Source organism: Pseudorca crassidens, chromosome 15 (genome assembly GCF_039906515.1).
Source record: "Pseudorca crassidens isolate mPseCra1 chromosome 15, mPseCra1.hap1, whole genome shotgun sequence".
Classification (NCBI taxonomy): Eukaryota; Metazoa; Chordata; class Mammalia; order Artiodactyla; family Delphinidae; genus Pseudorca; species Pseudorca crassidens.
The window spans coordinates 15173578-15198311 of NC_090310.1; the positions used below are offsets into that span (position 1 = coordinate 15173578).

Sequence of the window (24734 nt, forward strand, 5' to 3'; positions counted from 1 at the left end):
ACACTTGTGCTTCCTTCCCATTCTTAGAGGTTGGATAGACTTGCACCTCATCCATCACAGCTTCTGGGACAGTGTGCCCCTTCCCCCAACAAAGGAGTCCCCAGAACTTTACGGCAGTGCCTGGGCCTTAAATTCTCTGTGGGATCACCACCCATCCTCTCCCTCACACATGTTCCAGCCAAGTCTGCAGAGTGTCCTGAGCAGAGGCAAGTCTTCCTATGTTAATATTCTATCATCAGTGTAGTGGGCCCGTTTTACTAACGTGGGGAAGGAGAACAGGAACAGGTCTGGGGCTACCATCCCGTGACATACGGCGGGGCTGTGCAGGTAGCCTTGGGGAGCACTAGAAAGGTTCACTGTTGCCCCTCCCACGTGAAGGCAAATTGATCTTGAGATTCAGTGGCCAAAGGTCTACTGGACCTCTTGTGTGAAGGCCTTTTATATGTCTTTATGTACTCTGTGGGTTCCTGTTACTTGCAGCCAAAAGCAATCTTCTGTGGAGACATTAACCTCACTGCTGGTTCTGTAAGCTTCTTGGAAATTATGGGACTCACACATGCTTTTGCTATCAAAGCAACTTTGATTTATGCCACTGGAGTTTTCTGTCTTCTCTGTCTTCAGTGATGAAATTAATTGATTTTAGATGGGAAAGTGATATGTTGCAGTCATTCTAAGAAACCTCTGTTGCTTTATGTGAGAGGTCATTATACTTTGTTTGAAAATGACACAAAAGCTTTGATAGTTTCATGGTACGATTTGACAAAGTTTCATAATGGACAACAGCCTAGGAACAAACAGATATCTGACCCAATAAAATCCAATTTTCAGCTGGTATATTTTCTAGATAAATTTTTTAGCTCATAATCACTCATCCCAGCATTCATGCATCCTTATACTCAATGTGCACTAGAAACTTGTTCAGTACTGATTTTGATGACATTATTCTAAGTTGCAGCAATTATGTTTTATTGATTTAATCACAACTTTTATGCTTCAATGAATAATTTTTGAGCCATTGATCTTTTTTTTTTGATTTGGAGATATAATACAATTAGATAGCAATCCTGAAAAATTGCAAGTATAATGCAGGGAAGCAATAAATCATGAAGGAAAATTATGTAAAAATAGCACCCATTGCCTGCATGTTAGACAAGAGCCCCCTGCAGTCCTTGGAGTCCAGGGACAAGCTTTAGGAACACAATTATTAAGGGTATAACAGGATTTCTGTGAAAGTCACCAGGTTCAGATGTGTGAGATACGTGGGTTTAAAACTGTTTCTTGCTTTTTTTACCCTCTAAAACATAGCACTTAGGAGACCATTGGAGACTGCCAGAGGTTCGTGGAGCACCTTTTGAGAAATAATACTCTAAAGCCCAATCCTTATAAAGTCTAAATGGAGCCCGGCTTGAGACAATTTCATCATAGTTGGTCCTTCTGAGTTCCCAAAGCTTCCAAACCCTAAAGGGTTTTGGACCCTGTGATGGATGGGGGAGATAGTTTTGGGACAGAAGGGGATACAGTTGACCATGTCACCTCAAGTCACATGGTTAACTGCCTCCCCTTCTGCTTTTCTAACTAAAATGTCCACGTGGCCCAGGCACCTCGGTCGTGGCAGCAGTGGGATCTCTCCAGGGCAGGGAATGGCCTGCTGTGTGTTGACTCCCGGGTGAGCACCGGGCACCACTTTGAGCGTTATGCTGAGATGGGCGGCATAATAATAAGAATGACCTTATTGGGGGCAGCACATCTCTGATAGAGGACTTCAAAGTGCTCTCCAATCACTAACCATAGGCAGACAATATTCCATTCAATACATCCCAGGGTTTTTAAGAAACATCTGTGTATTGGTTCACAAGCTGAAGAGTTCAGAAGTTACACTGCGAGTAATGGGAAGCCACTGAAGATGGATGAGGATGAGAGCCTGGTTCAGAACTGTATTTTAGGAAGACCATCGATGGTTAGTGGATGAAGGGAGACTGGAGCCTGAGGCTATTGTCCATCTATTTCTAGGTAGAAATTCCAAGTCAAGTCCTCAGGAGAGGCATGTCAGGGATCCTGTCCTGGGATTTCCAGTCGGAGCCTTGACAAGACCAATGGCCCTTCCCAGGCTAGGTGCTTTGTGCAAACACACTGCATCCTCCCAAAGAGAGAAAGCAGCCTGATGCCAGCCTCCCTCAGTTGGAATGTTCTTCCCCATCAGGCCTGACTTGGGTGAAACTAAGAAGGCCAGGGAACATCTCAGGGGAGAGCAGATCCAAAGGAGAGCAGGAGGTAGTTTCTTACTGGGCAACTTGGGGGTCTCCTGTCCCATTTTCTGGAGCAGGCTGTCCATTTGCTCCCTCCATCATTTCCTTGTACTGACGTTTGAAGAAGCCAACCTGTTGGGGATGAAGGAGAAGAAAATCAGGAAGTCCAGTGGAAGAGAGGAAAAGAGATGATGGGGAGGGGGAGCAAGCACCATTTCTGGAACCCCCCTATGTTCCAGCACTGCACTAGGAACTTTATATAAATTGTGTCATTTAGACTTTGCCACAGTTCTGTGAGCTGGGTAGAACCACCTTCAGAATGAGAAACCGAGACCGAGCATGGACCAAGCACATGCCAATGGTCAAGGAAAGAATCAGTGGTGGTGTCAACATCAAATCCAAGGCTGTGCTCTCATGTTCTAATTTGTGTTTAAGGGAAACATGTAAAGAGGTGGAGAAGAGTGAAAAAGAAATGGAGACAGATTAGAGGAGGCTTGAGAATCAGATAGAAAGACATGGGGTCAACTGGGGACTGGTTATGTCACAGGTGGGAAGCGATCTCTTACATGCAGTGACTTAGGAAGAATGTGTGCCTGACTCCATGGTGAGTCTTTCTCACACTGTAGAAAGTGTGGTACCAAATTCTCGTGGTGTCAGGAGTGGGATGAAAACACTCACCTTGTACAGTATGGCTGTGATGAGAGCCAGCAGCAGCAGTCCTCCCACAGAGCTGCCCACAATAATGGGGGTGGGGTTATAGACCTCATACTTCTCCAGCACCAGCTCCATCTGGAGTGGAGATGACTCCATCAGAAAGTATCAGGACTCTTGCTATCCCAGACTCCTCCCAGGTCCCCTTTAACTCCCTCCCCTTCTTCATCAGGCTCTGCTCCAAGAAGTGAGATACAGAAGGATTCATGGGCTAAGGGACAATTGTCCTGCCCAGGGACCTCCATCCTTCCTCTCTCCAGGCTTGCAAGCCCCCCACTCAGCATCACAGATTTAGCATCAGGAGCTCTCTGACCAGCCTGGTCACTGCCTACCACACGGTCACTACCTGGGCTCTCAAAAATGCCTCCTGTCCTGGAAGCTGGGAATACACGGATCTGTTGAATGTGATCTCAGCTACACTCACAACCAACACCTTCTTCTGCAGTGTCTGCAAAAGAGAAGGGGAAGGCTGGGAAATAGCTCTGGGGAGGGCTCGGGGTTAGAGAAATGCCCTGGCTTGAGGTGGGCACAGACACATCAGGCCCCACCTGAGTCTGGGAGGGGACACACCTGGCTGACCCAGCCGAAGCTGAGATTGCCTTTCAGGATGAAGTCAAGTTCCTCCTGGACGCCGAAGGAGCGGATGTCACAGCGGAACCTCAGGCAGGCAGCAATAGAGCAGTCCTGGGGAAGAGAACCGGCATCAGGCCCGAGAAAGGTGGGTTTGAAGGTAGAAGACCGCATTCAACTATCTGATTTGAGGGGAGCAGCCACATCTGAGCTCAAGCAGGCTGTTCAGCAGACATCCATCTAATGTAACATGCATTCCTGAATTAAATTCCTCTGAAGTGTGGCTTCCAGTGGGGGACAGCCCAGAGCCCTCTCACCAGGACAGGCTTCTTCTGAAAGTGGGTCAGGAAGTCGGACTCTGTGGGCACTGTTCTCTCTGAAGGGCACTGAATCGATGGGTTCTAGGAAAAGACACAGGGAGAAAGCATGTGATGGGGTCATCAGGGATTCATGAGGACCGAGGAATCCAGGGAGAGGGCATTAGTGGAGGACATACAGTCTTTGAGTACCTGAGGGTGGAGGACCTCCATATCCTTCCACACGGTCAACCGATTCAGCTCCACGGGCACTGAGAAGTCAATGCTGACAGGCAGGTCCCTCTGTCCCAGGTTGTTCACCTGCACGGAGGACAGTGAGGGCAAAGGTCATGTCGAGCCCCACATCCCTCCCGAACCTCTGGCTCCTGGGCCCCTGCCCCAGCCCACTCTCCTGAGTCACCGTCACGTGCCTGGTATCTGTGCTGAGCCCCGCTGCTTTCCTCCTCCTCGGAGGCCGAGAAGTTGAGGTACTTGGTGGACTGTTCATGGCTGAGGGGAGAGGAGGCGTGGGTGGATGGGAAGTTCTGTTAGGGCCTCCTAAGGAGGCTCTGGCTGGGAGCATGACAGGACAGGTTGTCAGAGGCCCCTGGGGTGGTCTGGAATGAGGTCTGTGGCTGATCTGGGGTAATGGGAGGGTTTAGGGAGCAGGGCTGTGCTTCAAGCTGCGTGCAAGGTTCTTGCAGAGGTTGCCCACATAGGAGACCGCCAAGGCGGCTGGGCTGGGGGTGCGGTGACAGGGACTGAGAGCTCTGACCCGGGGGGAGCGGGGGCCAGGGCCTGTCCTCTCTGCACCTGGGTTTTCCTTCCAGGCCTTCATGGACACGGAGGATGCCGGATGGGCAGGTAGGACACAGCAAGGTTTAGGGAGACTCAGGCGGATGCTGTTGACAAGTGTCTACTGGACCTGCCCCTTCTGGTCTCCCAGATGCCTTCCCTGGGGCCCTTCTCTCCTGTTTCCTCAGCTTTTCAAGCCCGCACCCTCGACAGTGAAAGTGCAGTGTCCTAACCACTGGACCGTCGGGGAATTCCCTCCTCAGCTTTTCTAGACCTGAGGTTTGGAGGTGAGGGTGGGCCCAACACAGACTCTTCCCTGGGTCTTAGTGTAACAACACCTTGAGGCTGCCTAGGCCCCTCTGGAGACCCAGTGGCCAGCCTGGCCCCTCGCTGGGTGGCTGCTCTCACTTCTGCCCCACCCCCCTGCCCCACTCTACTCTTTGCATACCTGCCCTTTACCTGTACCATTCAAATTCTAACTCCCACTCCGACTCCAAAGTCTCATCCCTCCTCTGTGAGGGGCTCAAACACCCCAGCCTTGTCCTGGGGGCCCCTCGGAGTGCCCCGACCCACAGAATCACAACTGTAGAATACAAGTGTGGAGTCACACACACCTAGGCATGGCATGTCCTGCTGGTGGGTCCCCTGCAAGCAGGTGTGATAACCCCGGAGCTCACACCAGCAAGCAAGCTCCGAGCTGAAGGCTGCCTGGGCTGCTGAGAGCCCCCAGTGTGCAGGTGTGAAGGAGAGAGTGAAACCCTGGGCAGAAGGAGGTAATCCAAGGAGGCCCGTGGGCAGAACTAGCAGGGGAAGGTACCCGGGCTAAGCCATGTGGGCCTGTTTCACACCACGAGTGTGTGGATCTCACAAAGGCAGGGGCTTATGTCTGGTGTTGACTACACATAATAGGGGCTCAATAAATCTTTGTTGAATGACAAATGAATTTATGGAAAGTAACCACAGCACTGTGCCTGGAACATAGTAGATGCTAGGAAGGTATTTGTTGAAGGAAGGTATCTGCTCAAGCTCTCAGCTTGACTCCTTAGTGTCAAACACCGTGTGTACCCCTCCTTGGGCAGCATTTAAGCCCTTTTCCTTTCATCCAGCTTTTCCCTGATCCCCAGTCTCTGCAGCCAGCAGGTCATTTCCCCCTGTCCTTCCCAAAGGAGACTGGGAAAAAGGGGAGGGGTGGTTCTAAAAGCCCTGCAGAGTGTAAATCTCTTCCTTGTGGTGAGGAATTGTCCTGCCCAGATGCCAAGGCTAAAGCGCAATGCCATGGACACTTCAATGTTTAGCTGAAGCCTCCCCTGCCAGGAGACCCTAGTGTCCCCTCGTCCCCTTGAAAACTCAGGTAGCCTCAGGAGACAGAACCACAGGGAGGCCCCTGATGAGATTCTTCCTTGAATCAGGATAACCTTGCTCCCCAAAAAGGCTGTAAGAACCTTGAAAACAGGGTCACATCTCGTATGTCTTAGGGAACCCGGGACAATCTTGAGGCTTTTAAGAAAGGTTCCTGAGAACTGAAGCCTCTGTTAAATGTAGGATGTAGTGATAATAATATCACAATTACTATTATCGTCAATAACCCACAATGAGCACTCGATGACTGATTAGTAAGTGCTTCTGGCAGTGTCATCTACCGATTGAGAGGGTGGTGATAAAGCTTAAATATCACAGATGTTCAGCTGCTGCAGAGTGAGAGTTCCCCGAGCCCCACAGAGTGATGGAGGAGGAGCCCTTGGAGGTCGTGGCGTGGTACCTGCTGATCATGGTGTACACGGCGTACTTCACTGGGAGCTCCAGCCGGAAGGTGGTCTTGCTCATCTTGGGGGTGTTATTCTCACTGGAAAGGGAGGAGGATCCCAGCTGGCAAGTTCCCCAGAGGAGGAGGCTGAGCGGGACGGAGCACTGCCCTGGGCCTGGCCCAACTCACCTGCTTACATTGGCTGCAAGAAGCAGCCGGCCTCCCAGCATGGCCGTGGGGGAGACGTCAAAGGTGGCCCTGAAGGTGATCTGAGGAAGAGGTAGGAATGGGGTGTGGGGGAGGTCACCGAGGAGTAGGACGGGGCGGGGGTAGGGGAGTAGGCGGGGCAGAAGCAAGGCTCACCTGGGCGCCCTCACGGAAGATTAAGTGGTTGATGCTACAGCTGGTGCTGAGGGTGCCCTGGCTCCCGGTGGGGGCACTGTCACAGTTCAGGCGCGGGGCACGTGACTGCAGCTGGTTCCAAGGAAGCACAGATGAACCAAGGCCGGTGAGCATTTGCTAGTGTTCCAACGAGACTCCATAAACTACTGACAGTTTCCTGAATCTACCTTAAGGTTATGTTTCTTTAAAAAAAAATCTTTAAACACTATCTGGTCAAACTTCTTCCTAATGTAGAAATCCCAGATTTATTAGCATTTCTTCCTTTTTTTTTAATAACTTTTATTGGAGTATAATTGCTTTTCTTCCTTTTTATTTATGGTTCTTTTTAAAAGGTTGTACTATGAAAATTTCAAATATACTCAAAAGTGGAGAGACTAGGTAAATCTACCCAAAGTCCCCATCACGCAGCTTAAATTATCAACATTTTTCTACTCTTGTTTTATTCAGCTGTTCTCCACTCTTTTTTCTCTTTTCCTGATTAATTTAAAGCACATTCCTAACATCACATACTTTCATCTTGAAAGACTTCAGCGTGTATCACCAACAGACAAGGGTATTTTTTAACATAAGACAAGACTCAACAAATCATACTCAACAAAATCTGATCCCTAAGATCAGCTAATATCCAGGTCACGTTCTGTCTTCCTAGATGGTCTCCAAAAATGTTACATTACAGTTCATTTTTAAACGCAATATCCAACAAAGGTCCACGCATGGCATCTGGTTGATGTGTCTAGAAGTACCTCCAGCGATAGGGTGTTCACCCCCCACACAGCTGGAGTTTGCCGCTCCTAGTGTATTTCTTCATGCATTGATCAAAATATGCTCCCATTGGGAAGACTAGCCTAAGAGAGACATGGGAGACCAACCAAACATTATGTGCAGACCTAGTTAAGAGGTTGGTTCAAATAAACCAGTTAAAAAATATTTTTGAGAGAATTAAGGAAATTTGATTATGGTCTAAATACCAAGGAATCATTCATTTCATTGGGTGTGATAATGGCTATGGGGTCACGTAAGATGTCCCTACTGTCCATAACAGTGAAATAGGAAGGTGTGTGATGACAGGATGTCTGGGATTGGTTTTAAAATATTTGAGTAAAGGGAAAAAAAAACAGGTGACATAAATGTGGTGAAATGTTGATCATTGTTGAATCTGGGCAATAATTTTGGGGGAGGTTTGTTGAACTACTCTCTTCTTTTGTAAATGTTTAACATAATTTTTCATAATAAAATTTTTGTTAAAAATCTGTTTCTCTTTGACTCCCCGTGGTCCTAGTTCTGTCCTCTAGAACAGGGATTGCCATATGACAGTCCAGCACCAACTTTTATAAATAAAGTTATATTGGCACACAGCCATGCTCATTCATACACATATTGTCAATGGCTGCTTTCACCTTACATCAGCAGAATTGAGAAGATGTGAAGACACTCTGTGGCCCACAAAGCTGAAATATTTACTATCTAGCCCTTTATAGATAAAGTATGCCAAGCTCTGATCTAGAGTAACCAATAAATCCAACTCCTTCCTCTACAGAGCAGTATTTTATTTTATTTTACTTACTTTTTATTTAATTTTATTTTATATTTTCCACGCTGCACAGCTTGAGGGATCTTAGTTCCCAAGCAGGGATTGAACCCGGGCCACGGCAGTGAGAGCACCGAGTCCTAACCACTGGACCACCAGGGAATTCCCCAGAACAGTGTTTTAAAGTATTTGAAGGCCGAATCATCAAAAAATCTGCAAACAATAAATGCTGGAGAGGGTGTGGAGAAAAGGGAACCCTCTTGAACTGCTGGTGGGAATGTAAATTGATACAGCCACTATGGAGAACAGTATGGAGGTTCCTTAAAAACTAAAAATAGAACTACCATATGACCCAGCAATCCCACTACTGGGCATATACCCTGAGAAAACCATAATTCAAAAAGAGTCATGTACCACAATGTTCATTGCAGCTCTATTTACGATAGCCAGGACATGGATGCAACCTAAGTGTCCATCAACAGATGAATGGATAAAGAAGATGTGGCACGTATATACAATGGAATATTACTCAGCCATAAAAAGAAACAAAACTGAGTTATTTGCAGTGAGGTGGATGGACGTAGAGTCTGTCATACAGACTGAAGTAAGTCAGAAAGAGAAAAACAAATACTGTGTGCTAACACATATATATGGAATCTAAAAAAACAAAAAATGGTTATGAAGAACCTAGAGGCAGGACAGGAATAAAGACACAGATGTCGAAAATGGACTTGAGGACACAGAGAGGGGGAAGGGTAGGCTGGGACAAAGTGAGAGAGTGGCATGGACTTACATATATGTTACAAATTTTAAAATAGATAGCTAGTGGGAAGAAGCCACATAGCACAGGGAGATCAGCTCGGTGCTTTGTGACCACCTAGAGGGGTGGGATAGGGAGCGTGGGAGGGAGACTCAAGAGGGAGGAGATATGGGGATATATGTATATGTATAACTGATTCACTTTGTTATAAAGCAGAAACTAACACACCATTGTAAAGCAATTATACTCCAATAAAAATGTTAAAAAAAATAAAATAAAGTATTTGAAGGCCAAGGTATGTTTTCCTTTAAAAGAGGAATATTGATAGGATGTGGACTACAAAGAAATGTAAAGCAGGGTCCTTGCTCTCTTCACATTAGCAGGCTCCTGGGAACTCATTCCTGACGGTCATTCTTAAAATGCAAGCCCAGAGTTGAACACAGAATGAGCCAATGCATGCCCCAGCCAACACAACCACATCCACCCAACCATGATCAGCCCAGCCCTCTTGGTTTACAAGAGGCTGTTAAACAATGGAAGCCCTGCCTGAGCCTTGAACCCAGCACAGGAGTCTCTGCTGATCCCCTGCCATCAGCCTTTCCTTCCCCAGAGAGGACAATACCTGCCCCCCTGCCACACGTCGATAAGATAGCCCCGGTGGGTAGAAGAAGGTGATTGTGGTTCCATAGGAGTCCTCTCCATCATTCCACACTCTCACTTCCAAGTTCAGCTCCAGGTTACTCCCCACAATCAGGGTCTTCAAGCTGGGTGTTGGGGTAGAGGGGAGGAGGTGATTCTGTGACTGAGGCTGGAAATGGTGTGGGGATGAAACACAGAGTAGGAAAGCGGGGGAGAGATGGGGACAGGATGTCTGGGTCCAGAGCACTGGGTAGAGATGTTAGGGAGAGCCAGGGGCAGGAGTTCCGGGTTCCAGGAAGGGGGATGGGGGACCAGGGGAGGTCTGAGGGGCTGGACGCTCACCCTGAGACCCCAAAGGAGATGCCGAGGTCGTCCTGGCAGACGTGATCGGCACCACAGTTCTTCTCAAAGGGGAGCTGAGAGTGAAGGGAAAGCACGGTTTTCCCCAAGATCTGGAGTCCACACCCTCCACCCGCTCTGGAAGAGCCCAGCACCAGGACTCACAGAGGTCATGAAGTATCTCTGGGCATCCACTGCCAGCATAGGCTGGAGGTTTCCAAAGCCAGAGACAGGCTTGCCCACTAGGGAGAAGTTGAGACGCAAGATGATGGGGGTCACCGGGTCCTCCACACAGGCCTGGCGAACGGACATTGGAGGGAGCAGTTGGCTAAGAAATGCACCATCGCAGCCACTAGCTGGGTCCCGTCTCCTCATCCGTAAAGTGGAGTAACAGTGGTACCTACCCACCCCCCATAAATGCTCATCCACAGGATTCTGCGTGCAGAACCTCTGCTGTGGTTGTCCTTGGTCTTGAGCACCCTTCCCGCAGCCTCCCAGAAGCTCACTTACTCTACTCAGGGTCTCCCCAGACTGCTCCCGGTGACCCCCCAACACCCTCTCTGTCCTCTCCCCAGCTTTATCTCTCTTCATAGCCTGCATCACCACCTGACATCTATTACTTAGGAATCTGGTCACTTTTGATCTTCTCCCAGAGCTCCCCCTGGGCATGATTGCTTTGTCCACTGCGGGGTCCCTGGTGACAAGGACAGGGCCTGTCTCAGAGGAGGAGCTGGATAAAGGAATCCCATCCCCATCGCCCCATGGCTGTCTGAAGCAGCCGTACTCTTTTTCCTGAAATCCAGCCGTGTAGCCTCTGGCAGATGAAGCCAACCTCATCCATCCATTCACTCACTCACTCCACCAACATGTGTCAAGTACCTCAAGTACCTCCTGCATTCCATGTGCCATGCTGGGGCGGAGCGAGGACCAGAACACACCCGTTCTTTCCCTGCCCAGTCCCCTGACAGCCTCAGAATGGCCTCTATTCCCAGGACTCTGAGGCCCCCTCACCGGCAGGAGCAACCTCACGGGCTCACAGTGCTGTGTCAGCCCCAGGTCTCGAACACGAGTCAGATTCCGAGTCCCTGTCTCCTCGAAGACAGCACGAGGACTCAGGCGGCCAGGGTCAAGGGTTAGGTCAAAGGTCACAACGCTTTGGAGGTTAGCTGTAGGAGAAAGCGGGGAATAGAAAAGGCTGAGAGAGTGAGGAACTTCCCAGCTGGGCAAGGGGCAAGGTAGGAGACAGGAGTCCTGGGCTTGGAGACTCCCAGGGTCAGGGCATCCTGGGTCAGAGGGGAAATAACTCACCCAGCCGGTTCTTGGGACTTTGAGAAACACGAAGGCAGACAACGGCCTCACCCAGAGACTGGGCGAAGGCCAGCTGCTGGTGGCATTCATACACAGACCTGGTGATCTCTGGAGGTGTGATGTGGAGGTTTGCCCACACCCTAAGCACAGGTCTGGTCCTGCGGGCAGAACACTGAGCTGAGGACAGGCCCTTGGTCCTGGGAGGACAATCTGGGAGGGCAGGTAGGGAGGCTGGTGTCCTAGGCAGACCCAGGACCACCAGGGGAGTGTCTGGGGAAGGCTGTTCTCACCTGAGCAGCAGCGCGTGCCCCCAGGCCCCCACAGCCAAGTCCACCAGTCCATCCATGGTGAGGTCCTGCCCCCCGCTCAGCGACTGCCCAAAATACTGGAGGCTCGGGGAGAACTGGGCGCCTGTGACCCGCTGGCCAGAGAGGGAGAGGCAAGTCAGGTTGGGGGTGATGGAAACAAGTTGGACAGAAGAACGAGAGGAGCAGGGAGCTGGGGGTATGGGAGACAGAACGAAGGGGTGAGCAGTAAAAAGACATCTCCAAGAAGTGCCTAAAGAGAGGCGGGGATGGGAAAGTGGTGACTGGAGACAAGGGAAGATTCCTAGGACAGAAATGAAGAAGTGGAGATGGAAAGACTGGCCCGGTGACCTGAGTTTTGTTCACTCACTCAGCTAGTTAGTCTTGGGTTCTGACTTTGGCTCCTTCACTTATGAGCCATGGGACCTTAGGCCAGGGGTCAGTCTTTCTGTGCCTGTTTCCTCAACCCTCAGCTGGGATAGTAACACCTCAGAGAATTGAATGAATTAATTCATGGAGTTCTTAGAACCACACCTGACGTATGGTCACTAGTCAGTAACTTACTATTATGAGTATCAGGGCTCCAGCCCTACCTCCCACATTGCAGATGGTGCCAAGGCCATAGGGCCTTTAAGAGGCCAATTCCAGACTTGAAATCAGACTCTGTGACCTCATGCCCAAGACCCCTTTTTGCTCTCCGTAGCCACCCTGTCTCTTCAGAAGACAAGGTGGGACCAGGTCGGGATGGGGAGGGGCTGTGCCCATGTGCAGATTCCACGCTCCTGGACCATCCGCCCTGTGGGTCCCTCCCCTTTTATTTCCATGGCTCCTGTAACGACCAGTCCCTTTAAGAATATGCCCTTTAAATCTCTGGGCACTGACGGGACTGGCAGACATTGAGAGTAGTAATAATAAAATGAATGAGAAATTTACCAATTACCAAGGAAGAGGGGGTAGAAATAGTACAAACACAGCCAGACAGCCTTGTGTGCAGGAGAACTGACCTCACCACCATGTCATACCCATGTCCCTCCTCTACACCCCAGCCCCTGACAACCACTAATCTCCTTTCTGTCTTTATGAATTTACCTATTCTGGACATTTCATGTAAATAGAATCATACAATATGTGGTCCTTTGCGGCTGGCTTCTTTCATTTAGCATAATGTTTTCAAGGTTCATCCACGCTGTAGCATGTGTCAGTGTTTCGTTCCTTTCATGGCTGAATAATATTCCATTGTATGGGTATACCACATTTTATTTATCTGTTCCATCAGTTGATGGGCATTTGGGTCATTTCCACCTTTTGGTTATTATAAATAATGCTCATATAAACAATCACGTATAACTTTTTTGGTGTGGTCATGTTTTTAATTCTCTTGGGTGGAACTGCCAGGTCATACAGTAACTCTGTGTTTAACCTTTTGAGGAGCTGTTTTCCAAAGCAGATGCATCATTTTACATTCCCACCAGCAGTGGATGAGAGTGCCGGATATTCCACACCCTCACCAACGCTTGTCATCTGTCTGTCTGATTCTAGCCATCCTAGTGGATGTGAAGTGGTTTTGATTTCCTGACAACTGGTAACTAATGATGTTGAATATCTTTTCATGTGCGTATTCGTCCTTTGTATATCATCTTTGAAGAAAAGTCTTTTCAGATCCTTTCCTTATTTTTTAATTGGGGCTTCCTTAACTTTTGCCAGGGGAAGTAGCCCTCCCTTCTCAGAGAACCCTGCCCCCTTGGGTGAAAGGCTCCTGCCTGTGGGCATTTGGCAGGATTACTGATGGCAGGAGAGAATAAAGTCATGGCGTCCAGGGAGATGAAGGGGTGAGTGGACAGGCAGACTGTGGCCACCAGAACTAAACTGACTGGCAAAGGGGGGCTCCAAGAGATGGAGCATTGGGTTAGAGTCAGGAGGTTGGAACCTCCCTCATCATCATTCTTGATCCACTATAAACCTTGGACAAGTCCAGGCACTTATCTTCTCCATGCCCCAGATTTCATCTCTAAAATGCATTTGCTAATGCCTGGCCTATGTACAGTGTAAAACTGCTGGGGGACTAAAAGGCTTGGGTGGAGAACCCACTCAAGTATCAAGTCACCATGCAAAGCAGGGAATGGATCAATGTTTCCATTTCTCAAATTCCACAGATTTTTCTTACTGTCTACTAGGTGCTCAGTGCTGGATAAAAGAGATAAGATAAGGGAAAAAAGAATTTTCCAGGCAGCAGTGTCAAAGACAGGGAAAAGCCTGGAGGAGGTTGCTGTGGCAACAGCAACAGTGACCGGGCCTCACCTGGCTGTGGGTGGGGCTGATGCCCAGTCCCGAGGTTCCGTGAAACAGGTAGACAGCACCCCGGTTCTCCTGCTCTCCCGGGGCCCCAATGGCCACGTCCGTCAGCCTGTCCCCGTTCACATCCCCCAGCACCGTCAGAGCTGCCCCAAAGCGGGCCCAGGGGTGGCCTTGCTCCCCTCGCAGGACAGCACCACACTGCCACTTAGCCCTCTGCAGAACACAAACAGTGTCAGGTCCCACCCCAGGCGACCCCTCCACACCCAGACCCCACCCAGCCCGGGTCTCATCAGCCACTCACCCCCCGGGGAAAGGGGCACACGGACACCTGCCCGCCCCGGCTCTGCTCATAGTAATGGGGGGCCCCGATGAGGACCAGGTCGGAGCTGCCATCTCTGTCCACGTCCACGGAGCTGAGGGAGGCCCCGAAGTAGGAGCCGATCTGGAGGGCAGAGCGTGGAGTCATCCTGCCTACCCCTGCACCCGCGCTGGGCCAGGTCCCGCCTCTCCCCGGATACCGGCCCCTCCCTGCTGGGTCCCGCACTCCCTTCATCTCCCTCTCTGCCCCTGGAGACCCTCCTCCACACCCAACCTGGGTCCCTGTGACTTCAGCCTTCAGCCTCCATTGCCCGGACACCTGCGTGAAGATGACAACCTTCCCGGTGTGCTGATGGCGGGGGGCCCCCAGGACCAGGCTGTGTACCCCCTTCCAAACGGCCAGCTCTGTGGAGTAACCTGAGGGGACCAGGCCTCAGCACAGAGGCTTCCACTCCCCACCCCCGGGCCCCTGCCCTTCCCAGGCAGCCCGTCTCCCGCCTGGCCCTCCGACCACAGCCTTGCCTCACCCAGGTAAGAGTCACTCATGTCCGCGTGCTCCTGAGACACGTGGATGAAGGTGGGGCTCCTATTTTCGGGGTACAGGAAGGCACCTCCAGACCAGCTGAAGCTCCCCACAGCCCCCAGAACTGGTCCATCCTGGGAGGAAAGGATTCCAGAGCAGGTGGGAAGAAGAAGAAGACAGCCTATTCCAAAACAGTGCCTGCCGACGGTTCCACCCACTCGCCTGATACTCACTCTTGCCTTCCCTCCTCCCATCCCTGCCTCACCCTACATCAGTGGCCTGAAAGGGGCCCCACTCACAGGCATGAGCACAGCACTGAAGCCCTCCTGGGACATCTCCAGTTCGAAGGAACTGCTGCTTACAGTCTGCGTACCTGGGGGAAAGCATGACACCTAGGATTCATGGGGAAAGACAGGCTTTGCCAGGTTCAGGAAGGATCTCAGCTTTAAGAGGATCTCATGTGGAGACTAATACCCAAAGGGAAAGACTGGCCCATGACACAGGAGTCCAGGTTCTAGAAGGAAAAACATTTATGGGTGAGGGCTTCTTCAGTGAGTAGTTCCATCTCTGACTTACCCTCAATGGCAAAGATCTTCTCTTTCAGTTGGTTTTGAATGTCTCTCAAAGCATCAAAGTTCTCCACTTTAAATATGTGTTCATGGGAGGGCTTCGATGCGATGTCCTTTAATTCTTGCCAGGAATGTATATTTTGAAAAGCCGATCCCACCTGTCCCCAGCAAAGACCAATTCAGTGAAAATAATCATAACTATAATATGCCTGCTGGGTGCTGGGATCTTCCAATATAACCCTGCAAGGTTAATATTATTACACCCAGTGTACAGGCAAGAAAAATGAGGCCCAGACAGCCTCATCAAGGAGCTTAGGGAAAGGATGAGGATACCCCAGGCTGAAACAGAGTTTTCATCCTGAAGTAGAAGCTGAGAGAGCTGGGGTTTCTGCCCTTGAAAGGGAAGGTGGCTTAAGAGGCCGCGAGGGGAGGAAGCAGTGGGAGGGCATCCCCACATCCTACCCCGATTGCATAGCGGATGATGCCAGCAGCCTCAGCACTGGGAATGACGTCCTTGTAATCCAGAGGGTCACGTTTTTTCTGCCCATCGGTGATGACGATGAGGATTTTGGAGGCATCTTTTCGGGCCCCATATAAGGCACTGAACAGCTGTTCTCTGTCAGAGAAGATGAGGGTCCAGAGGCCAGTGAACAGAGCTGCTGCTCAGCCTCTGATGCCTTTGTGAGAACAAGGAGATTCTGCTTCCTCTGTGATGCCCCCATCCCACCCAGAGGCCCCCGGCTTGGTGAGGAGACCACAGACTGAACTCCAGTACCCATCTCTCCCTTCCTCTTGGAGACAGATGCGGCCCAAAGGAAGACCCAGATGCTTTGGGGGAAGACCTGGGAGGAGCCAGGACTCACGTGACCATCCTGATGGCTGTGGCCGTGTGCGTGTACCCATTCAGCTTCTGTACGGAGTTCAGCAGGCTTAGTGGGTTTGAGCTGGTTGCGAAAGTTTTGAAATTGAAGTGCACATGGAACTTGTCGGAGAACTGCACCAGGGAGAACTGGGGGAACCACACAGGGCTGGGGGCTGGGCCAAGGCACCAGGACCCTGGGGTTCCTCCCACAAGCTTCCCCTGGGGAGGGGAGGGCGAGGGGGCGGCTGCACCCTTTCCTTCCCTCCCCTGAGAGCACACCTGGGAGCTGGGACTCTGGAACTGGCTCATCATAGCCTTCACAAAGTTCAGCATTTTGGCAAAATTGGTGGAGGAGATGCTGCCTGAACCATCGATCAGGAAGGCAATGTCCTGCTCCTGCCTCGGGCACTCTGGAGAAGGAGGTGGCACCAGTCCCCCGAGGGACACTCCCAAAACCCAGGCCTCCTGGCCACGAGAACCCACCCTCCCAGGGGCTGCCCTAATTCCTGCCTAGAGCAGGGCCCTTTGGTCTCCTGAAGTCTCTGAAGAGGACATGTCTGCGATTCAGCTGCTCACACCTGGTTGATAAAAAAGTAACAATTCCTCCAATCCAGATGGTGAAAGGCTGGGGGCCCCTCCTTCCTCCTCGGCTGTCTGTGCCCCGCGCCCTGACCCTACCCCACCTTCTCCCCCAACATGGCCCCCATCCAGCACTGAAAGGACCTTGCTCCAGCCCCTGGCCCGGTACATCCCCAGTTGGTCAGCACCAAACTGTACTTTTGCTAAACATTTTTAATGTCATCCCTGGCAACAGCGGCACACTGGTCCTATGCTGTCCTCAGCTTCCATCTGGACCCCACTCTCCTCAGAGAGGAATCTGTCCTCAGAAGCGGAAGCTCTCCTGGTCCGGCTTGCTCAGGGAGATTCCTATCTAGCTCCCAGCTGCCCCCTTCTGCCTCCAAGGCTTCCCATCAGAGAGAGGGGTGTCCTGTTGGTAGCCCAGGCACCTGTGGATGAATCTAGAACCTAGGAGGTACTGGGAGGGGCACCCCATTCAGGCCCCCAGATGTCAGTCTCCCCAACGGCCTGAGTGTGAATGTGAAACCAGGGAGGGGCCTCGGCCTGCCCCGGGGTGGGGGGTCTGAAAAGCTCACTGTTCCACCTCTTCATCCCCCTTCCCTGTCAGCACCAGGGAAGCTGGGCCCTGTGCTTCAACGTGCACACACACACACACACACACACACACACACACACACATACATAACACAACACACACATATACATGTATACATACATCACACACTCATACACACACACATACATAACACAACACACACATACACATGTATACATACATCACACGCTCATACACACACACATACACACTGCTCAGACTGCCGGCACCCACACCACCCCTTCCCAGCCTGCTGCATGAGCGAATCTGTGCTGCAGGGTGCATTATGTGAACATAAATGCCCTTCACTCTAAAAATTCTTGCAGCTGGCATTAACTGAGCCCTCACCACATGCCAGGCACTGTGCCAAACCCTGGCCGAGGACCATTGTGTGTTACTCTCAGTGTTGGGTGTGATATTATCCCACAGGCAGATGAAGAAACTGAAGCTCAGAGAGGGAAAGGTCCTAGGAAAGGTCCTGCGGCGGGACAGTGATGGGGCAGGTGTAAAAGCAGGCGGTGACCCCTCCAGCCCATGTTTGGAATCACAATACCATCCAGTAAATTTTTTTTCTGGATCCCTCTTTTTTATCCACTTTGGGGTGTCTCTGACTCCACTGCAAACCAGAGTCAGAGGTGTATAGGTACCTTGAAGGACTCAGTGGCCCCAAATACTCACCCTGCAGGGCAGCCGGGATCCTCTGGGCCTGCCAGGATGGGGAGACCAGCAGGAAGCAAAACCCGGTCAAGTGCATGTTCTCCCTGCATGCATGGTGCACGGTGGGGCCACAGGCCTGTGGACAGAGGGGCCTGGTGGGAGGGGTTGCCCCTGATTCTGTCCCACCCTCCCATCCCAGCACCTTCCCCCTTCACGAGACCCCCAGCACCAGCAGCCCCAGGTCCCCACTCTTTCCCTCAGATGCTCCCGTGACCCAGGGCAACTCACCAGCAGCCGAAAGGGGCTGGTGGTGGCCACCATGGACAGGCCCAGGGACATGTTCACAGCCTCTGGAGGCACTGAAGGTACAGATGTGTGCGTGGTCACCCTCAGGACAGAGGAGGCAGGGAGCATCTCCTCTCTGGGAGATTAGGGGTTCTGACAGGTGAAGGGGGCTCTCAGGTCTTGATGGAGGTATGGGGGTACAGGGGTGCGTTGGGAAGGGAGACTCTGGGTAGGTCAGGAAGCCTGTCTGAGGGTAAGGGTCTGCAGACAGAGCTGAAGCCAGGAAGTGTGTCTCCTGTGCTCTCCACAGGCCCCCAGAGCACGGGAGCCTGGACCTGGGTCTCAGCCGGGAGCAGTGACTCACCCGGAAGGAGGATGGGTTCACACTTGCCCGTGCTGTAGTCGCACTGGTAGAGGCCGCCTGTTTGATTGGAAGCCTTTATCTCCTGGGGGGCTCCAACCACCAGCCTAGGGGGAGAAAAGAACACGGCAGCTAAGAGTGTGGATGTCAGAGCCAGACTGCCACTTGACCAGTTTGTTTCCCCTCTCTGAGCCTCAGTTTGCTCATCTGTAAAGTGGAGATTAACAACAATTTAAATTCCGCATGGGAGAGATTTTTGTCTCTTTTATGCTCTGGTGTATGCCTGGCTCCTGAGACATTTAGTAATAGATGCTCAATAAACATTTGTTGAGTGATGGATTCCTACGTCATAAGGTTGCTGTGAGGACGAAATCAGTGCCCACAAAAGGGTGCCTGGCACTTTGTAACTGCTTGAGAGATAAATAAAGTTAGCTGGGGTCCTCGAGATGGCAAGACGGCCCTTCTTTCAGTCCAGCTCTTCAAAGCCTTGGCGGGAATTGCCATGGCAGACGGAGGAGAGTTTGTGAATAAAGAGAGGGATGTGGGGAGGGACAGGGGAAGAGTAGATGCGAGCCAAAGGCCAGACACCACACAGTCCTCACCAGCTGGCATACTGGACCACGCTGTATCCAAACCCAGCACTGTCCACATGGAAGGTTGTTGGCTGGTCTATGTCCAAGTTGAAGCAGAAAGAGGAAGCCAGGGCTGGGGAGGAGGGTGAGGAGACACACTTTGGTGAAGGGTCTCCCTTCTGCTCCGTCTCCCTGGCCCCCAGCCCCCTGCCCCACTGTCCCCTCCAGGTGCAATGCCCCAGCATCTCCTGGTTTCCTGGACCCCCAGGCTCAGCTCTGCTTCTCTCCTTCAGATGGTCCAGAGATAGCTGTTCACCCACTGGTCTGCTAGCAAGTTTCAGTTCTTCATTTCCACAGAGCAACGCCCAAGCTCTAAAGATGCTCCTTTCCCACCCCTCCCCCTGGGCTCCTATGAGGAAAAATCCAGGAAAACTTGGGGCCAAATGGATGCAGTGGACAGAGTATAAGATTGACTCGTTCTGCCTACTTGAAAAACGTTTGGATTGCCCAGGGAACTGGCCTCTCTTCCAGAATCTCTTGAACTTCCCTAAAATGGGTTCAGTATCCTCTCGATCTCCACAAACTCCAGATCCCAAACCCGCTATAACTCCAGCTCTCCCCCTACCTGGACCCCCATCCCCTCCTCCCCCTTCGTCGTGACTCTCAGCTTACCCATCGACAGGAGGAGGAAAATCCTGGTCCTGGTCATGACTGGAAGGTCAGACATGGGCATCGGAGCGTCTGAGCCACCAGGGAAACAGCTGGGCCAAGGTGCCAAGAAAGCAAGTAAACAGAGAGGGACACAGGAGGCCGCAGATAGGGAGGGAAGTTGTCAGCATGACTCAGAGGTGGAGGGTGGAGAATGCAACTAAAATAGGAAAAGAAAGGGGCCAGGCAGCCCACACACTCTGCGTCCAGAGATGATATGACTTGCTTCTCTTAGTCTCCCCACCCTAGGCTCGGGTGCATGCAAATCTCCTGCCCTGCCCTACCTCTCCAGGTTCCCTCGTTGTACTGGCAAAAGTTTCCCCTTGACCTTGAAACTTCAGTTAACCTGGGGAGGGGAAGGGGTAGATGCCAAGGTGGGGTCAGGGCCCTAAGAGAAACTCTGGTAGGAACTCTCCTTTTTGGACCTGGAAACCTCTGGGCCCAGGAGTCAAGTAGCTGGACCCTAGAAGGGGGTACAGCGTGAGTATTTGCTCATTTGTTCATCGTTTATTCAACAAGTCTAATTTGAGGCTGATTATGCAAGCCCTCTGTTAGCAGAGGGAGAAAACACAAGCCACAAGGCCCAAGCCCTGGGGTCAGTGAAGAAGAAAAATATGTAAACAGCAAGACATTGCTGTGAGAGGAGATGGTACCCATCGGTCACAAGGTATCTTACCCAGTTTGGAAGCATGTGGATTTCCAGGAAGGCTTCACCGAAGAGGTGACACTTGATCTGAGTCTTGAAGGCAACTGACTAGAGGGGAGCGTATTTCAGAAGGGTTGGCCAGCTGTGGAAGAGGCATGAGACAGGAAGGCCTCTTAGGAAATCAGTGATAGAAACCAGAGAGTGGGAGGTAGAAAGTGACAAGAGATGAGGTCAGTGGGGGAAGAGGGAAGGGGAAGCAGGCCCCAGGCCCAGAAAGCCCCCTTAAGGCCTGTTGATTTTACGAGGACAGAGGGAAGCGTAGAAGCAAATTATGAAGACTGAGATCTTCAATTTTATGTTTCAGAAAGCTAGAGAGAGGGGCTGTGTAGGGCACGGTTTCCTTGGGAGCTAGCTGGAGACAGATCATTCAGGAGAGAGGTGATGAGGGCCTGTGGGTGAGCTGGTGGCCATGGGGATGAACGGAAGGCTGACTTGTCCCTAAGGCATGGACAGTGGTGATGGTTCCTGGGTACTGGAGGAGGGACGGGTGGTGGGCTAGGGCAACTTTGGTGTTGAGGAAGCCAAAACATGGTGTTTAAGAGTTTGGGCTCATAAAAAAGAATGAAATAATGTCATCTTCAGCAACATGGATGGACCTGAAGTAAGTCAGACAGAGAAAAACAAATATATGATATCACTTATATGTGGAATCTAAAAAAATGGTACAAATGAACTTATTCACAAAACAGAAATAGAGTCACAGATATAGAAAACAAACTAATGGTTACCATGGGGGAAACGAGGGTGGGGAGGGATAAATTCGGAGATTGGGATTGACATATACACACTATATATATAAAATAGATAACTAATAAGGGCCTATTGTATAGCACAGGGAACTCTTCTCAATACTCTGTAATGACCTATATGGGAAAAGAATTTTAAAGACTGGGTATATGTATATGTATAACTGATTCACTTTTCTGTACAGAAATTAATACAACATTGTAAATCAACTATACTCCACTAAAAATTTTTAAAAATAATAAAAATAAATTTAATTTAATTAAAAAAAAAGTGTTTGGGCTCTTTCATTGAAAACCACTGCTCCCAGGGAGGGAGATGTGGAGGGAAAGGATAAGGGCCTGTTATTTTTCATAGCAAAGCTTGTAAAATAATTTGTGCCTATGTATAACTTTGATAAAAATACAAACTTTAAAAAATAAAAATTTTAAAAGTTAAAAAAAAAAACGTGGGTTCTTCCGACCTCTCTATGCCTGTTTCCTCCTCTGCAAAATGGGGTGATAATAAAAATACACACCTCCTATTTTTGCTGGGACAGTTGAGTTTGTAAGTGTGAAAATGCTCGAAAGAATATTTAAGAGCTTTTATTATTGGCTATTATCCTTACTATGCTATGATGATTATTGCGTTAGGTAAGTGCGCTTCCCAAGGGGGGAAACCTCCACATCCTGAAGGGTGTGCAGGGCTGGATCTCAGGAGAAAAGTCTGTGCTGGAGATGAGTTCTGAAACCATCGGCAGAAGTGCTAGATGAGATACTGATGGGAGTGTGAAGAGGAAGGAGAAAAATGGGCCTGGGCTGGGTCCCAAGGAAATGCCAATGATGGACACAGAATAGGGGCTCAAGAAGGTGGGGAAAGAAAGTGTCCGCAAAGAAGGAGAGAGAAGGGCACAGTGCAAAGGCAACGTGGAGAGAAGGAGTATGAACATCACAGGCTGCCGTCAAGTGACACTGAGTGAAGTAAGAAATGAGGAAGTCTCTGGATCTGGCTACAGAGGCCATTGGTGACCCTGGAGCGGGCTGTGCCAGGGCAGTGGGGGAGGGGGAGGGGACAGGGATGGGAGTAGCAATGTCACCGGAGGGGAGCAGCCCTGAGGAGACCTCAGACACAACATGGCTGGATAAAGGCCCTGGAATTCTTGGCAATGAAGAAAATTTGAGAGAGGGAGAGAGCGAGGGTGCAGGGGTTCAATTCCAAGAAGGAAATGGTGACAGAAAAACCCAATAAAGAGAAAGGAGAAGTAGCCCAGATCCTGGAGAGGATAAAAGACAACCAGAAATGATTTAAACCAGAAGAAGTCTGGGAGACTCAGAGCTGGTGTTGTGGACAGGTCAAGAGACCACCAGCCTTCAAAGGACCTTGAACCTGGCCTTTCCTTCGCTCTCTTTTCTTAGACTTGGGTTCCACCCTGGATGAGTGAGGATGGACAAGATAAGAATCCTGGATGAGTAAGACTCCATCTCTTCTCTCAAGCTGCCCAACATACTTCCATGATGTTTCAGAGAAAAGCCACGGTAAGGCACCTTGCCTTTGTCAAGGATAACTTGGATCGTAAAAGTGTAGAACAGGATGGGTTCTTAATTCAGCACACTCATTTTACAGATGAGGACAGTGAGGCTCCAGCCAAGACCTTAGGGTATCTGACACTCACAGCCCTATTTCAGTGAATCATGACTTTGACATTTCCAGAAAAAGATGGCAATTGAAGGGGATGATAGAGGAAGGGGTGGACACCCCAGTTACTCATATTCTCAGCCCAGTGAGATCATGAATCAGTCACATCTAGCTTTTTTTTTTGAATTTTTGAACTTTATTTATTTTTTTTATACAGCAGGTCCTTATTAGTCATCAATTTTATATACATCAGTGTATACATGTCAATCCCAATTGCCCAATTCATCACACCACCACCACCACCACCACCACCACCACCCGCCACTTTCCCCCCTTGGTGTCCATATGTTTTTTCTCTACATCTGTGTCTCAATTTCTGTCCTGCAAACTGGTTCATCTGTACCATTTTTCTGGGTTCCACATACATGCATTAATATATGATATTTGTTTTTCTCTTTCTGACTTACTTCACTCTGTATGACAGTCTCTAGATCCATCCACGTCTCTACAAATGATCCAATTTCATTCCTTTTTATGGCTGAGTAATATTCTATTGTATATATGTACCACATCTTCTTTATCTATTCGTCTGTTGATGGGCATTTAGGTTGCTTCCATGACCTGGCTGCTGTAAATAGTGCTGCAATGAACATTGGGGTGCATGTGTCTTTTTGAATTCTGGTTTTCTCTGGGTATATGCCCAGTAGTGGGATTGCTGGATCATATGGTTGTTCTATTTTTAGTTTTTTAAGGAACCTCCATACTGTTCTCCATAGTGGCTGTATCAATTTACATTCCCACCAACAGTGCAAGAGGGTTCCCTTTTCTCCACACCCTCTCCAGCATTTGTTGTTTGTAGATTTTCTGATGATGCCCATTCTAACTGGTGTGAGGTGATACCTTATTGTAGGTTTGATTTGCATTTCTCTAATAATTAGTGATGTTGAGCAGCTTTTCATGTGCTTCTTGGCCATCTGTATGTCTTCTTTGGAGAAATGTCTATTTAGGTCTTCTGCCCATTTTTGGATTGGGTTGTTTGTTTTTTTAATATTGAGCTGCATGAGCTGTTTATATATTTTAGAGATTAATCCTTTGTTGATTCATTTGCAAATATTTTCTCCCATTCTGAGGGTTGTCTTTTCATCTTGCTTATGGTTCCTTTGCTGTGCAAAAGCTTTGAAGTTTCTTTAGGTCATATTTGTTTACTTTTGTTTTTATTTCCATTAAACTAAAAGGAGGATCACACAAGATCTTGCTGTGATTCATGTCAAAGAGTGTCTTTCCTATGTTTTCCTCTAAGAGTTTTATAGTGTCCGGTCTTACAGTTAGGTCTCTAATCCATTTTGAGTTTATTTTTGTGTATGGTGTTAGGGAGTATTCTAATTTCATTCTTTTACATGTAGCTGTCCAGTTTTCCCAGCACCACTTATTGAAGAGACTGTCTTTTCTCCATTGTATATCCTTGCCTCCTTTGTCATAGATTAGTTGACCATAGGTGTGTGGGTTTATCTCTAGGCTTTCTATCTTGTTCCATTGATCTATGTTTCTGTTTTTGTGCCAGTACCATATTGTCTTGATTACTGTAACTTTGTAGTATAGTCTGAAGTCAGGGAGTCTGATTCCTCCAGCTCCGTTTTTTTCCCTCAAGACTGCTTTGGCTATTCAGGGTCTTTTGTGTCTCCATACAAATTTTAAGATTTTTT

At 49.7% G+C, this 24734-nt stretch overlaps 1 protein-coding gene across 1 annotated transcript; it reads right to left on the reverse strand.

The window, feature by feature from the left end:
• Positions 1 to 957: 957 nt before the first annotated feature.
• On the reverse strand, positions 958 to 20721 carry ITGAX (integrin subunit alpha X). The gene is made up of 31 exons (XM_067706044.1): positions 20644 to 20721; positions 19932 to 20020; positions 19290 to 19392; positions 18691 to 18794; positions 18330 to 18400; positions 18063 to 18177; positions 16490 to 16620; positions 16212 to 16357; positions 15811 to 15964; positions 15356 to 15506; positions 15079 to 15152; positions 14784 to 14913; positions 14531 to 14673; positions 14240 to 14380; positions 13942 to 14151; positions 11629 to 11759; positions 11339 to 11496; positions 11042 to 11196; positions 10196 to 10327; positions 10034 to 10107; positions 9675 to 9816; positions 6726 to 6842; positions 6552 to 6631; positions 6378 to 6461; positions 4255 to 4333; positions 4037 to 4144; positions 3845 to 3928; positions 3528 to 3641; positions 3304 to 3405; positions 2925 to 3035; positions 958 to 2378 (listed from the first exon to the last, which is right to left on the reverse strand). The coding sequence occupies exons 2-31, from the start codon at positions 19990 to 19992 to the stop codon at positions 2280 to 2282; spliced, it is 3504 nt and encodes a 1167-aa protein (XP_067562145.1). The 5' UTR covers positions 19993 to 20020; positions 20644 to 20721; the 3' UTR covers positions 958 to 2279.
• Positions 20722 to 24734: the final 4013 nt, after the last annotated feature.

Coding starts and splice junctions, on each gene's coding strand:
- ITGAX (XM_067706044.1), bottom strand. CDS start 19,992: ATGCCCATGTCTGACCTTCCAGTCATGACCAGGACCAGGATTTTCCTC. Junction 19,393..19,931: donor TTTCCTCCTCCTGTCGATGG/GTAAGCTGAGAG, acceptor CCTCCTCCCCAG/CCCTGGCTTCCTCTTTCTGC. Junction 14,914..15,078: donor TCAGTGCTGTGCTCATGCCT/GTGAGTGGGGCC, acceptor CTTTCCTCCCAG/GATGGACCAGTTCTGGGGGC.